At 35.2% G+C, this 14,899-nt stretch overlaps 1 protein-coding gene across 1 annotated transcript in view; it reads right to left on the bottom strand.

The window, feature by feature from the left end:
• The window catches only part of PSMD14 (proteasome 26S subunit, non-ATPase 14), a 47,676-nt gene that overhangs the window by 11,657 nt on the left and 21,120 nt on the right, over window positions 1–14,899 (bottom strand). Inside the window, exons 4-7 of the mRNA XM_075430752.1 lie at window positions 13,281–13,352; window positions 12,834–12,953; window positions 11,656–11,726; window positions 10,534–10,684 (exon numbers count right to left, since the gene is read on the bottom strand). Of these exons, the coding sequence (XP_075286867.1) occupies window positions 10,534–10,684; window positions 11,656–11,726; window positions 12,834–12,953; window positions 13,281–13,352 (414 nt within the window). The remainder of the gene's footprint in view (window positions 1–10,533; window positions 10,685–11,655; window positions 11,727–12,833; window positions 12,954–13,280; window positions 13,353–14,899) is intronic.

Raw genomic sequence — 14,899 nt, 5'->3', positions numbered from 1 at the left:
GCAAGAAACATGAACTTCGCTGTACACTATAATCACATGGAGCTGCTTTATAACTTACTAACGGCCGTGCTTCTAGATCTGAGTTCAAGTGAGATTTTCCCACATCAACTTCACTAGACGACGTTGCGCTTACCCAAGAATGAATGGCACTGTCCAGCATGTATTTGTTTTGGGACTTGAGTCACGTAAAATAAAAACAAAACCCAAAATAAAAAACTGATTAAACTTGGCTTTGATAACAAATTCAACATTCCAGCTGGTGTTCTCAACGTTGTTTAGATAAATTTCACGCTAAAATATGAGAACTAGCTGCTATAATATTTCTGAGTGATACTGAGTGTTACTCTAGCATCTTAATTCTGACCAGAAATAATTTTCATCATGTTTCAGGTACTACCTACGTGGGAGAGGGCTGCCTGCTCTATCTGAAAGAAATGCAAGTATTTCCTAAGTAAAACAAATATAAATCTAACAGAAAGTGGTATGAAATATTAAAATCACAAATATTAAGCTTTAAAAAGGGCTAAAATTGCAATTTCTGCAGTCTCAGAGGGGTACAAAACATACACGTGTGAATGATCTTTCTCGTCTCAGTTGCACTGTGACAACCAATGGTAACTAAATACTTTAACTACACTAAGATTAAAGGAATTTGCTGCTATCACTATAGCAACCATCTTAAAGAAACTAACATGCTCAACAACCTGGAAGCTAAATTTAGACCTAATACGCAATAAAAACATAAACACAATAGTCTTACATATTCATTTCTATGAATTGTAATTGCTTTTTTCACAGTGAGCACAAATCAGTCCCTCCTTTAGAGGATTATATAAAAATAAATAGACTCATTAATGTCCAGTGTACTAACGAGCAATGGGTGAAGCAGGTGTTAATGATGCCACAGTAAGATTCAAGAAAAAAGCCCCAGCGAGCACTTGGAGGTGTGTACAAGCTGAAGTCTCCTCTCTACATTTGTGTATTTTGAAGTACAGCATGATGCAGTCAGAGAACAGCAACATGGTCACCCCGTATTCTACGATGGAAACTTCAGTCACAGTATTTTGAACAAAGAACCTCTGAGGATTAATTAAAAGCAGCACAAAAACCCACTCTGTTATTTCGATTTTGAAGAAGTCCGTATTTGTCATACAAAAATTTTAAGCTTTCATTGTACCTAAAATTACCTAACGCAGCATGCACTGTTTTAGTAAAAACTAGTTTCCAAGCTTCATGCTAAATTCCCTTCCTGTAAAGACATAAAAAAGTTAAACAAAAGTCTACGCCATTGGGCCGATTTCTAGAAATATGAAGGTAGAACTATTTTTTTTTTATGCACTTCCATAGTGCAACTCTTTCACCACTCTGACCATTTAATTTTTCCTAGTACAAGCGTCTTCAGACTTTTCAGAGGTCATTTCAACAGCAGACAGCTTATAACAAAACCATTAGCAGTTTGGCTAGCTTAAGGAAACCTCTTACTTTCCTTTTTTGTTTATTATCACTGCATGAATCTGCAGCATATGAGAGTTTATAATTTCTCAGGCTTGTTAAATTCATGTTAAAGGTCTGTTTTCTTGTTGAATAAATTTTGTTCATATAATGCTGCGTATTTCATATACTGAGTCTTTAATAGCACCTTTGGTCTATGCGCAACTCACAGATCAAAACAGAGGACTAAAATAGGGGTTGATGATGCTATTTACATGTGTGATTCCTGCTGTCTTCTTGTTAGTAGCTTTAATATAATAGAAGACCTTGTCTGTTTTGTAATTAACACATCTTTACTGGAGAGATATTTGGAAGTGATTGCTGTGAATATACTGGTTAGTAAAATAAACACAATCACACACCACTTTCTGTTATCAGACAAATTTGTGAATTGTACACATTATACTCCAGATCAACAAACTGTGATATAACAGCCAAGTAGAAGACACATTTATATAACCCTTTATTTTTCTGAAAATATGTATTCAATCTGACCTTGCAAATATAATTAGCTTGTGGGATGTGTGGATTGCAGTACCATGGATGCTTTACTAATTGCAGCTCTTGGAAATAGATACTAAATATTTGGAAGCTGCCAATACAAAATAAAAACTGCATCTTTTTGTACATCTGTCTTAGATTCAAAAAGCATAATAATCTAAAAAACAATAACTATACGGGATTTTTTAAGCAATTCCCCGGGGTCAACAACCCACAGTACAGCCCACATAATGTATTTTTACAAACAAAATTTACAATTATATTCAGTGTACTTAATAAATTTGAGGATAGCTATAATTAATATGATTTATAGTTATTCACAATCTAAGACAAGTGCTGGACTCTTCAGTTGCTAACTAGATAAAAATCTGGCCATTTATAGTCTGCATATAGTTATTAAAAATAATGGCTTGATAAAAATTTAGGGTGCTTAGTAGCCAGACTTATTTTAGCTTCTTCTGAGACTGCGAATGCCATATATATATTACCACTTTTTCTAAAATAGTCTCCCTAACAATAGTCTCCCTAACTTTGTGGGGCTTTTTTTTTTTTTTTAAATTAAGGTAATTTCAAGAGTACTTTACATATGTGATTCTATTAAATTCCCTCCAACATCAAATCTACAAACAATATTGAACGAAACAGTCCTGTTTGCAAGACTCAATATATTTTAATGGTAAAGTTTAGTTTGAAATAAGTAAGCCTTTTTTGTTTAAATTAAAAAAAATTCTGACATCAGTTTTCTTTTTCCAGTGAAGAATCTATCATATACGGTGACTATCTTTAAAAATGTATTGTGTCCTTGGAATTCAAGAAGTGATGTATTGTTTAGGCCATATGTTTATGAACAAACATACCCGTGCGTAAAGAGAGCCCTGCAAAGGATACAACGTGGTTATGCCAGGTGTGGAAAAAGAAGTAATGTCCCATCTAAAATCTCTTTTATCACCTGCAACTGACCTGTTATCAACTGCTTAGTTTGTTTCTAGATTCTTTAAAAATGAAATGGAACATGTGACCTGAGAAGTGCAGCTCGGGTTTATGACCATTTCGTTATTTATGCTGCCATGCACTGTTAGACAACTACAAGTGAAGAACATCTTCTGTCCCCTGTAAGCCCACAGCATAAAAAATTCAAAGAAATCTTACTTTTTATGCCATTTCCAATGAAAAGCACTAAGAACTGAAACTGACTCATGCCAAATGCATATCACTGAAATGCTGTGATTGTGAGTTTGAAGTTTGCAACATGGAAATTATTTATAAAATGTCAATTTTAGCTCTGGAAAATAGATTCCTAGGAGTATGTGCATTTTCCTTCTCTATCCTTAGAGAATTGCTTACTTGTGGTCAAATCTACAGCACAACTTGAACATTCATACTGGGAGGGGAGAGAACTACAGTATAATACATTTATCTTGACAAGTGAGGGCATGCATCCATAACTCCCAAGTAGCAAAGCCACAAGTTTTAAAGCTATATGCCTTAATGAAGAGAAATGGACTATTCTACATCCACCAAAGCAAAAGGAAATTAAACATTTAATACTTTTCAACAAAACATCTTCTTTGGAACTTTTTTTGTTTTAAAGAAGGGCATGAACTAAAGTAACCTATGTAAATAGTTTAGTAGGTAAACATACATCACTTAATTAAATCACAGCAAGTCCACAGGACGTTGCATAACAGCTTTTAGAACACCACTATTGGTATTAACAGTGTTGGCATCCCATTAAAAAAATTAGTAAGTAATATGTGCAAAATATGTTATTCTGAATATGTGCAAGTACGAGAAAAAAATTCTAGCTTTCAAACAAAATACTAATGAAATAGTGGTACACTGGCAGTAATAAAACAGTTCAATACTTTGGAGTTTATGCCTAGGTTCAGAAAAAACACATCCTGAACTAAAACACCGAGTGGCCTACACTATAGTGCAGATGCAATTCATCTCTTACAAATGTGATTCTTCAGGAAAAAGAGCACCAATCTTTATTGAGTCAACAGCAATCAAATCCAGCACAAATGTATCTGCTTCCTTATTCTCCAAATCAAGCTCTCCTGAAACTCAGTTCTTGCTGAAACAAAATTATGATGCTTCTGTCTCTGATACGCAGGTTACTGCACCAAATACTCTGTTCAGTCAATGGTAAGAAATACCACAGTACTGTAAGAGCATCTAAATGCACTAGACATTGCACAAAATGTACAGAAATGTACCCTTGAAATCTCAACCAAAATCACACATTGTAAAGTTATCTTCTCTATATTAGAATTCTTCCCTTTATCATAAAAAAGTGTTATCAAGTCCAGTTCTAATCATGAAAGGTGTTCCAGGTATAAAAGATTCTGGCATAAAATTGTAGGTATCACACATTTTAAAACACATTTTATTGTAAAATATTATCTGCATAATAATTCACAATAAACAGACATGCCCCCAAAGCAGTAGTGACAATATAGTGAACTTACTGGTTTGTTTAGTTGTTTTTAATTCATACTTTTGAGCTGTACCCTAATGACCGTTGAACTCACTTGTGTCTAGGGAAGATTTATTAAGGTAAAAGTTGTTAAGACTAACATACGAAGTGAGGAGGGGGACTTGGGTATGTAAAGAAAATCTTGTTAGGTGGCTCCATTCTACTTAAAGTTCTCACAGTCTCAATTCTTCATGGGCTATTTTAAATTTCAAATCTCAGGCATTACAACTAGTCTCTCCACACATATCATTTTAAGGATTGCTTTTGTGCTGCCTTCTTCAAACACAGTCACCATCTCCTCCAATCCTGTTGTTAATTCAAACAAACAAGGCAAAAGGACAAATTTAAAGGGAAAATAATAGTACTCTGGTAAGGAAGTCTGAAAACATATAATCTTTCAGAAAACTAGTGTAAGACTTACGCTCAGCTGAAGAAAATTCTTGAGGCTAGATGGTAATTCCAACATTCAGAAGAGTAATTGTTAAATCTCTGTTTGCTTTTGGTTTCACTCTTTTAGACTATCAAGTAATTACCAAGTTATAAAACCATTCACATACATACTTGTCTTGGTAAGTTGGGAGGATTTGCAACACAAAAACCACCTCAGAAAAGGAGTTCAGCTGCCTTTCCTCACGTATGTCACCAAGCTGAGACAGTGTAGTGTATATAAAACTTAATCTAAACTGGAACACAAAAGTAGCAGAAGAGATCAAAACTATTTGCAAATCGCTGCTCTTACGGTCAGCACTCAACAAAATGACCATCTCTTACTCTCAAGAGTAATCAGGTATTATCAAAACCATATTGCTTGTATTACACACAGGTTGTCACCTAGATTTAGAAGTACCAATGGACAAAAAAAGAGGAAGAGAAGCATTCTGTGGAAGAGTTTGCCAGAACAGGTCCTTCAGCAAAAGCTCTGTTCAACCACACGATCTACTGGTTTCATGGTGGCATTTTATCCTACGCCTACACAAATTGTCAAAATGGACAAAAAAGGACAAAATCCCATTAGCACAGTAAGAATTAAAACTATGCTAGAATACTACAAAATTTCAAAGTATAGTATTTGAGCCACCATGCTTTTACGATAGGCACAGAATGCTTTATTATTCTAAACAGAAATCTGAATATTTAAATATACTCTTTTTGTCTGTTAATAGCTCAAAAGGACTTTGAGACCTTCATCTTACTCAAGATGACCTTGGCTTTGGACAGACACAACTTTTCTATGGACCTCCAGCAGTAACTCAGCTAAGCTCTCTTCTCCTCAGCTCTTCATTTGTACAAGGAGGATAAAACCAGCATCCTTCTCCAGATAATAGCTATATTAGGACAAACAATACTCTTTTTTAAAAAAAAGGAGAAGAAACCGTGCAGTAGAACTGTCCCTCTTTGGGACTTCTAGAAGCATGGTAAGAATAATTTTTTTTTCACACTATAAAAATGTGTAAAAGAACAAATGATAAAGTTCATCACATTTGTTATTCCTTTTAGAACAAAATTCTAAAGATCACATAAATTGAACAAAAGACAGCAATTTACGACTTCCACTGAAAAGAAACTGCTTAAACAAAATGGTTTTAGACTACAGCTCACATTCTGGCTACTCTTTGAAGAATCAAACCTTCAAATTCCAGAAGAGGTTACTCAGACCACAGAACAATGATTTTCATTGATGTATGTGGCAGGAGACAGTAGTAATAAACTGAAATGGGGAGCTGCTGACTGTACACAAGGGGAAAAAAATCTGCAAGAATAATAAACTATTGGAACAGGTAATCCCATTAGGCTGTTGCATATCAAGATTCCAGTGGACAAAACTCTAAGCGAGCTGTTCTGGACTCAATGTTGACACTGTACTCTGCACAAAGTTGGACTAGATGATCTCCTGAGGTCATTTACAACTGGAATTATTTTGATTTACCTGGATACCCAAACGTTCATATTTTTTTCTCCTTGCACCCTCTGACTAAGATTAAGATAAGGATAAAATACCATAGCAAAAACCTCTTTTATGAAAGTGTTGGGATATGGTTTAAGCACAAGAGGTTTAAGCATAGCATATTTGTTTTTATCTGTCAGGAGGAGATCAACATGCAAAGTAGAATTTATAAAAAGTTATCGCAAACACAAGTCTTTTCCTCAGTTAAAAAAAAAAAAAAAAAAAAGATTTTTGCCATAAACCAACAGATCTTCCCACAAATACTTCTGACAGTGCCTTGCTAGGAAAAATTATGGTATAACGGACATTAAATTTTGTTGTATGAATAAGAGATTTTGCTGCATATCCTACTAAACACCACAAGTGCCAAACTTCTCAGATGTACAAAATGGACTTCTGACAATTTTGGATATTTTAGTGATCCTTATGCCAGCAATTACTAATCAAGGGAAACCAATGAACTGCCTCAGAAAAACAAAACATTTAAAATGATAAATTTTTAATAAAAAAGATCTAAAGTTTAAGTTTAAAACAGTTCAATAAAGAAACCACCACTTTTTTATGTATTTAACATACGAGTGCAATACAGTAAGTCAATGCTTGTGGAGTTAAAGATACTATGTCACAGTGGGTTTCGTGTAGTTATATTTTCCTTAAGAGGTGAGGAACAGCTGCTACGTTAAGGTCCAAAAAAAATTTATTTTTAACATTTGGCAAAGGTATATAGTTCTCTATACAGACATCTCAAAATGTATGTTGGAAATAAATATGAAATGTCAATATTTAGCTTTATTCCAGATCTTTAATGAAATTACTGCTTCTGTGGAATATTCTAAATATGTACTACAACTTGCATTGCACAGACTGGAAAACTGGAGGGGGTAAAAGAAAGGCTTATTAGTAAGTACAAGATGAAGCAACAGCTAGCCAGGTTGCCCCAATGGCCATATTGCAGCATGCTTACTTTGACTTCATTCATAGAATTTTGTTATTTCTAAAAAAAAAACAAACCACAAAAGAAAAGCCCAGTCACAAAGCTTTTTCTCTACGGGTTCTGATAACACTGACCTTCAGTTAAAACTCACTGATCTGTTGTGAGTTTATTTTACAGACAGTTTGAATATTATTAGCCTAAAAACTGCAATATATGGTACACAGTCATGAAAAAGTATACCACGTTTGCAAGAACATGTATGTAAATTAATTAAGATCAGTATTTAGAATTACTTGTCCTTCACGTGTTCTACTACATTTATGTAGTAACATCCCAGTCCTAAAATGATCATTAAAGCAGTTGGCACTTAATCCGCAGATCTATATGAGGGGTTTAGTTTTACATAAGGATTTTATATGACTTTTTATTTTTGCTTGGACATAAAATGACTTTTCTTTTTTAAAAAACCTGATGAGAATTATATGTATTCTTACCTTTAAATTGCAGTCATACGCCCCTGTCCTACTAGGTGTTTGGAACACGTGTATCCAGATGAGGACAGCTTAACAAGTTTTTGCTTTCTACCAGTGACAGGGCAAACTGCTTTTTAATGCTTTAGCTAGTCAAGGTGAACCTGAAGCTCCTCATCAGAATTCATTTCAACTTCCTGACACATGAAAATAACCTCTGCCCTGGTTATTCTTCACTAGCACAACCATGAGTGCTTCACTGACTAGAAGCCACAGCAATTTATATGGGCATGGACCTGCCCTGAGGCAGGTTTAAAATTAGCTAATGTGTTATTTTGGACTTTGTTTTTAAATACATCTAATCTCAGTCAAAACACACCATATTAAAATCTTCTATGCCACATGTTCACTACATTTTTTTGCCAGACAGTTATGCTAGTAAAAGGTATAATGAGTAATGATCTTGGACTCACATAGCTACAGACGCGAGCAAAAGCCCACCAGTACAGTGGCTACTGCACCAGCAAAATTACCTCTGCAAGCAGTTCTTTTGCTGGCGCTGAGAAAAAGCAGGTACTTCCCTGTGAAACGGGCTTAGCTTGAGCTGTTTAAGAGACGAAGCGGCACTGGACGCCACACTAAGGCAGCTATGCACATGAAACAGTCAAACCTGCCCTGAGAAATCCCCTTGAGCTCTAATGTATCTGTTCCTCTCTCAGCCCATCTAAAATCAAAATACATCTTAATATAAGTGAACTTGCCAAGCGGGATCATAAAAGCCATACACATTTCATAGCCCAAGCTTACCCCCAGAATCAAGAAATTAATTAGAAGCGGTATTCATAATTTGGGGGATTCTTTCTATTTCTCAGCTTTTAAGGATGCACTTACCAGAAACATGACAGATGTAAACTTTTTTTTAATGTGAAACCTGAGAATGTAATTTAATCTGACTGTAGCAGCTAGACATGTATGAAAAACAAACATTATAAGACTTCCAGTGATCTCCAGTACTGGCAGCAATGCCATTAAGAGCAGCTGTAATTGAGAAATGTTTAGATGGACAAAAATTCCAGCAATGTTTAGAAGGACAAAAATCTGTTCACATTCAAAATAAATATGCTAAAGAATATTCTTCTGAAGAGAACAGACACCCTCAAATGTGACATCTGTGTCAAGCAACAGTGGCAAAAAAATATTAAAAAAAATAAAAAACATTTAGTGAGCAAGGGTGGTATAACAGTAGTGTGACTTGCTGGGAGGCTTTTTGCCTTAATGGATTTAATAGCTAGGTCTAAATGACTTATAAATATAGTCCCAAAAATTATATTTTGACAAAATAAAATGAATCCTATTTCGACATTTCTATTGGAGTGGAAAAACAAGCAAAAGCAGAAGGAAAAAGTTCTAGAAAAAGTAAGTCAGGAGTAATTAAATATTCTACTGCATTTTCTTTTTCTCCACAAAAACTACCTAAATATTCTTCTACTTTTCATGCAGTTTAAAAGGAAGCAAAATTGATTCAGATGCTTCAGATAGCTTCCAAACAAGCCCAAACTATTAATTTTTCAATTGCCTGTTACATAAACAAATTTGCTATAAAAATTGGAATGAAAAAACCCAACTGAAAATACAACTGTAGCTTTAGAATATTGTATTATGAAATTAAGGGAACTCTTAGAGGAATTGTTTGGTAGCGTTAATATGATCTGTCTCATAGGAAATACGATACTACAGCTCTACAGAAGACAAACACTTACTTTTTAAATATTTATAAATTTACATTAATATCATCCATGTATACCATGACGCATTTCAATAATTATTCTACAATACAATGGGAGTGCATGCTCAAACAAAACACCTCAGCAGTATTTTAAAGCAGTAAACCACCTAGCCAATTTCTGTACGTTCTGTAGTTTTTCTAATCCACTCTCCCTGTGGTTGAGCAAAATCGAATTGCCTCTCACATTTGCAGACAGCTCTGTGAAGGTGATAATAGAGCTGCTCCCTGCTGTCATGAGGCAGGAAATAGGAAAATGGCATATGGGGCTAGAAAGAAATAAAAAGAGAACTAAACAAGAACAAAAGAGATTTCAACAAAGGACAACTATAACCCAGTATGCTTTGCAAGTTAATCTCTTTTCATAATCATTTAACATATTTAATCATTTATCTGCACACTTATGAAAAACTCAAATGCTTGACACCAAGTCTTCTGTAAAGTTTTATTGCCCAAACCATTTGGAATAGAAATGATACTAAAAGCAATCATATGCAACGCCTAGAAATCAATGCCTTCTTAGTTAGTACCCATGTTAAGGGGCTGAACCAGTTCCAATCTGTTAGTAATTGATCTTAGATTTTGTGGCTAAAATGTAATATCTGAAACAATGTATACTTGGATTATTAGTTGCAAACATGTTGAGTGACACCTGAATAACAAAATGTTAAACGAGGATTATGAGTGGTTACGTGTGCTGACAACATCAAAGACTTCCAGCCTGTTTAAGGACTACTGATGTAAGATGCTGAATAAACTAAAAATTATCTTTTCCTTTACAATAAGAATTTTTTTATTTTTTATTTTTTAATGCAGAACTGGCCTCCAAAAATCAAGAACTTACACGTATTTGCATTGCTTCTATATTAAATCTTACCAAAGTACCTTATTTAAAAAAAAAAAAAAAAAAAAAAAGCAAGCCTACTATACCTTTCCTTTTACACTCTGAATGGGATCCACCACCACAGCAACAGCTCTTTCTGATAAGGCTTCAAAGCTCTGCTGAGTATTGATATCTACACCAGACAACCAACAGCCAAAGCCAGGGTGACTATGATACCAACCAACTACCATCTCAGGTCTGAAACAAAGAGGACATCGAGAGTCTTAAAAATAAAAACATGTAACACAAGAAGAAATAGTAATATATCAGTGCATAAACTAGGATGAGCTGTGAAAAAAAGCCACCATTAGAAATACTTAAATGACTACCACAGTATGGTGAAAACACGGACACGAATAAATGCGACAAAAGAGGGCTATCATTAAGGGATGCACATTAGCAGTGGTAGATCATGCTTTCAGTCTTTCACCCTGTTACCACACCTTCCCTGAACCAGTTTTTACCCTTTCAGCACTTGAGTAAATACCTACTCTTTAACTCCTTGGTGTCGATGGTTGAATTTTCACTGCAGAAAGTCCATTTCAGACATGGACAACGGGAACCAACGGTGGGAAAGGATTAAATATCAATTAAACCAGCAGTAGAACTAGGAACTCAGTCAAAAAGCAATTTGCACTATTCTGTTCAGCTGCTGAGCCTTTTGCTAACATTAATTTTGAAGTTTTTCCCACAGTAAAAGAATTTGAGCAAGCAGACGACAACTGTTGAGAGGTAGGAGTGAAAGAAAAATTTGTTTAAATACTAGGATCTGTCACAAAATTATTTTGCCTTGCTTTTCATTAAAACTGCTCATAAATAAGCTACAACTTTGTAATTTTTTAATATTCATTAAAAGAAATTAAAAAACCCAGAATCTTTTAAGCAGGTACAGTCTAGTAACTGCCTATACTAAACTGCGCAGCATTCTAATCTTTCTGTGCAATACTCAAAGCTGTAGGTCTGACACGAGTGACAATCTCCTGACAACTGCAACGCACGAGGTGGAGTGAATTACAAGCTATGCTACTCACCGGATTTCTGGGCCAATTATTTCCTTTTAAATGTTATTAATAGCCCCTAGATCACTAGCTTTGCAGAAGACGAGTTGTTTCTTCCAAAAAGCATGCAGGGAGCACTTGTTACTGGCAGCCTCCCTCAGGGTGACTTACCTTCCCGTCTGTTTCAGCATATCCAACATTTTTGCTTGAAATACAGGATCAACTGCCTCCACACTGACACCCTGATGTAGTAGACAGACAAAAATCATAGTAGTTCTACATAAACCAATATTATCTTTTAACTTGTTACTTTCCACAAACAAAAATTTAAACACCATTCATAAGCATCTGTGTAAAAGGACAACCTGACTACTTTAGAACTACTTGATAGAACACCCTTAAATGTAAAATATAATTTTTGTAAATGTATTTCCATGTGATTTTTAAAATGCTGAAAGAAGACTTTTAATTGCTATTTAAGTCATCTCTACTACAAGTAAACACGATTAAATAGGCATAGGAATTCATCTTTTCCTCCTCTTTTTGTTCTGCAAACTCTGGCCTGTTGTTTCTCACAAGTTCAGCTCTTCAGGTTTTATTCAGTATCACACACTGGCTTTTTGCAGATTCTACTTATACTATATGCATGCATAGAATAAACTCACAACAAAAGAATTTTAAAATTTCACTGATGTGCAGCTCGGAGCTACAAAGGGATCTGTTTCTTTTAAGAACAATATTTCATTCAAATTACACAAAAAAAGCATCATAAATTCCAATTATGCCCATTGGCTCATCATCTCCTTAAAATATCTCCTCATAACATAAATGTTCTTACTCAAAACTAAAATACATCTTTTTTTTCACATCACAAAAATATAATTTAAGAGACATGTCACTAAGGTTTGTCAAAGAGAGCAAGTTTGAAGTATATCTATAGCACAATCACAATTAAGGGTATGATACGCTTCTAATCAAACCTTTTATATTTTGAATCCTTCCCCTGGCTCAGAGTGTATGAGTTCTTAAAGTTACAAGATTTATAAATCTTATAAGTGGTATTATACCAATGTAATTATAGATATGTGAAGATATAACATTTCCATATACTGATATACACACTTGTGTACTAGCCTTCGCTAAAAAATAACAAAAATAAATCTGTTTTAACTTTTTTTTTTTTATTGAAACCCTTACATCCATTAGAACTATTCAAATTATACCTAGCAGGTTATACCTTGAGATTGCAAAAATGAGATAAAGCAGGAATGGCTTTTAAATAATATTTACCATAAGGAAAAAACAAGCACGCAAACAAAACTATCAGGGTCTAGCTGCGAAGAACTCACCGTTCCGGACTGTGGCATTGCAAAAACATCAATCACTCTCACAGTGTAATCATCAACAAATTCCCCGAGCATCAGACCCATAACTTCCATAGGGACACCAGCACGACCATGCTTCAGCATCTGGAATGTAGACCAAATGACACTGTATGTTTAACAGGAGATTCAAGTTTGACTTGGGATAGTTCTTTCAGCCTTTGTTGATCTACAGATAATTTGCAACTTGTAGCACTTTTGGAAACTGTAAGGAACTACAAAACAGTAAAAGTGAAGCCAACAGAAAATAATTAATTAAAATAAGTTTCTTACTCAGTGTTCCAAACAGTATCAATTTACTGTAAAAACTAGTCTGACCAGCACCTAAAGAGCACAAGTCCATAAACTTTGGACAGGTGCCAGGTGCTCTATCTCCAGCACCACACACAGACACAGTGCACACAGAACACTTACTTTCAGCAGTGCAAGGGAAGAGATATAAACCTGTTCCGCTGTATCGACGGCAGGAGCATCTGTTGGCGGCCCCTGTGAAAAGAATAAAGAATTATTTTCTCCATCATTGTTATTCTACAGTTTCTACACATTTCATGTTGTTTTCCGTATTACAAAACTTACAGGAAAAATGCATATGTAACTCTGTGTATTAGACACAGTCCTTACAAACAAAACAAAAAAAAGCAACCTCAAACCCCAAACACTTCTTTACAGCACCTTCCTTCACTAACCTGTTTTGTAATACAAGTCACCTTGCCATCATCGCTTGCCTCCCCCCACCCCAAAACAATACCAATCTAAAGAGCAACCTTACCACAATCAGTCAAATAAAAAAATGCCAAGTATTGCACTGGGTACAAACCTGTTACAAGACATACAGGCTAAGAGTCAGACAAGTTTCCATTAGTCAGCCTTGCCGCAACGCTAACCTTCGTCAGCTGTAAAATACGGCCAGTTCTCCAATTAACTATGTGTTTCTTACAGTGGTGTGAATGTAAATGCTGCTGGGCTAGCATGATTAACTGGCACCAACACAAACAGCAATTTCCCTTTGCTTCATCAGCTTTCAGCTAAAGAGGACTTGCAGATAAAGGCTATGGGAGTACTTTGCAGATACACTGGTACAGTGAGAGAAAAAACGGACCTCCGATCCCTAGGTGGAAAAGCTGTGAACAAAATACTTTGCTCTTTGTGTTATGAGTAGTTATTCAAAAATTAGCACAACTGTCCCAGGTGTGAATGATTGGTTGAAACAGGTTCTGTGTACTGTTGAAAATGGAAAACACAGGAGGCGGCAGTTTAAACGTCCCTTTCTTGAGGAGCTCCATATCAGCATACCTCATTACAGCCAATTAACAGTACCTTCATTACTTTATTACCAAATTGCATACAACAAATTTCCACTGAAAAGACAAAAGGTTACTTCTGCACTCAGTGATGTAAACTCAGAAGGGCAAAGCAACTATGGATTACAGTAAAAAGAAAATACTCCGCATTAACTTAAAGGAGTAAAAAAATGGCGCCTTTACACAAACATTTTGTAGATTTAGAACTCTGATTCCAGTTACAAGCAAAATTGGGCAAAAAAGAAAAAATATTAATAGATTCTTGATAGAAAAATTCAGTACAACATACATCCACATGACATTCAACAGAAGACACAGCGACTGACACAAGCCATCACCTCCTGAAGATAAAACCAGGAACTTAAGTAATCAGCGTATTCATTCTGTATAGTGATTGTCCTTTCTGCATACGTTTACACACAGACAAAAACATCACCTAGTCTTCAGAACGCGTTGAAGACAGTAAGAAAATTCAGTTTGGTTTTTTTTTCCCCAGTGTCAATGAATTCCTTCTCTACTAGCTCCAGATTCAATCCTTATATTTTGAATCCCATCTTTGTATTTTGAAACTCACATACATGCATTGATTTGTGGTCAACACAACTGCTTCCAACACCTTCAAACCTTTATTTTCAACTTTGATACTGCTGACCATCACCTCTTGATATTTGCTCTCCCTCATTTCTTACTACTCATTGCTAATTCTTCTGTCACTTTGGCCTCTCCACCAGC

This window comes from Opisthocomus hoazin, chromosome 9 (assembly GCF_030867145.1).
Source record: "Opisthocomus hoazin isolate bOpiHoa1 chromosome 9, bOpiHoa1.hap1, whole genome shotgun sequence".
NCBI classification, from domain to species: domain Eukaryota; kingdom Metazoa; phylum Chordata; class Aves; order Opisthocomiformes; family Opisthocomidae; genus Opisthocomus; species Opisthocomus hoazin.
Note: the sequence above shows the minus strand (reverse complement) of the source record. Positions and strands in the feature narration are given on the sequence as shown.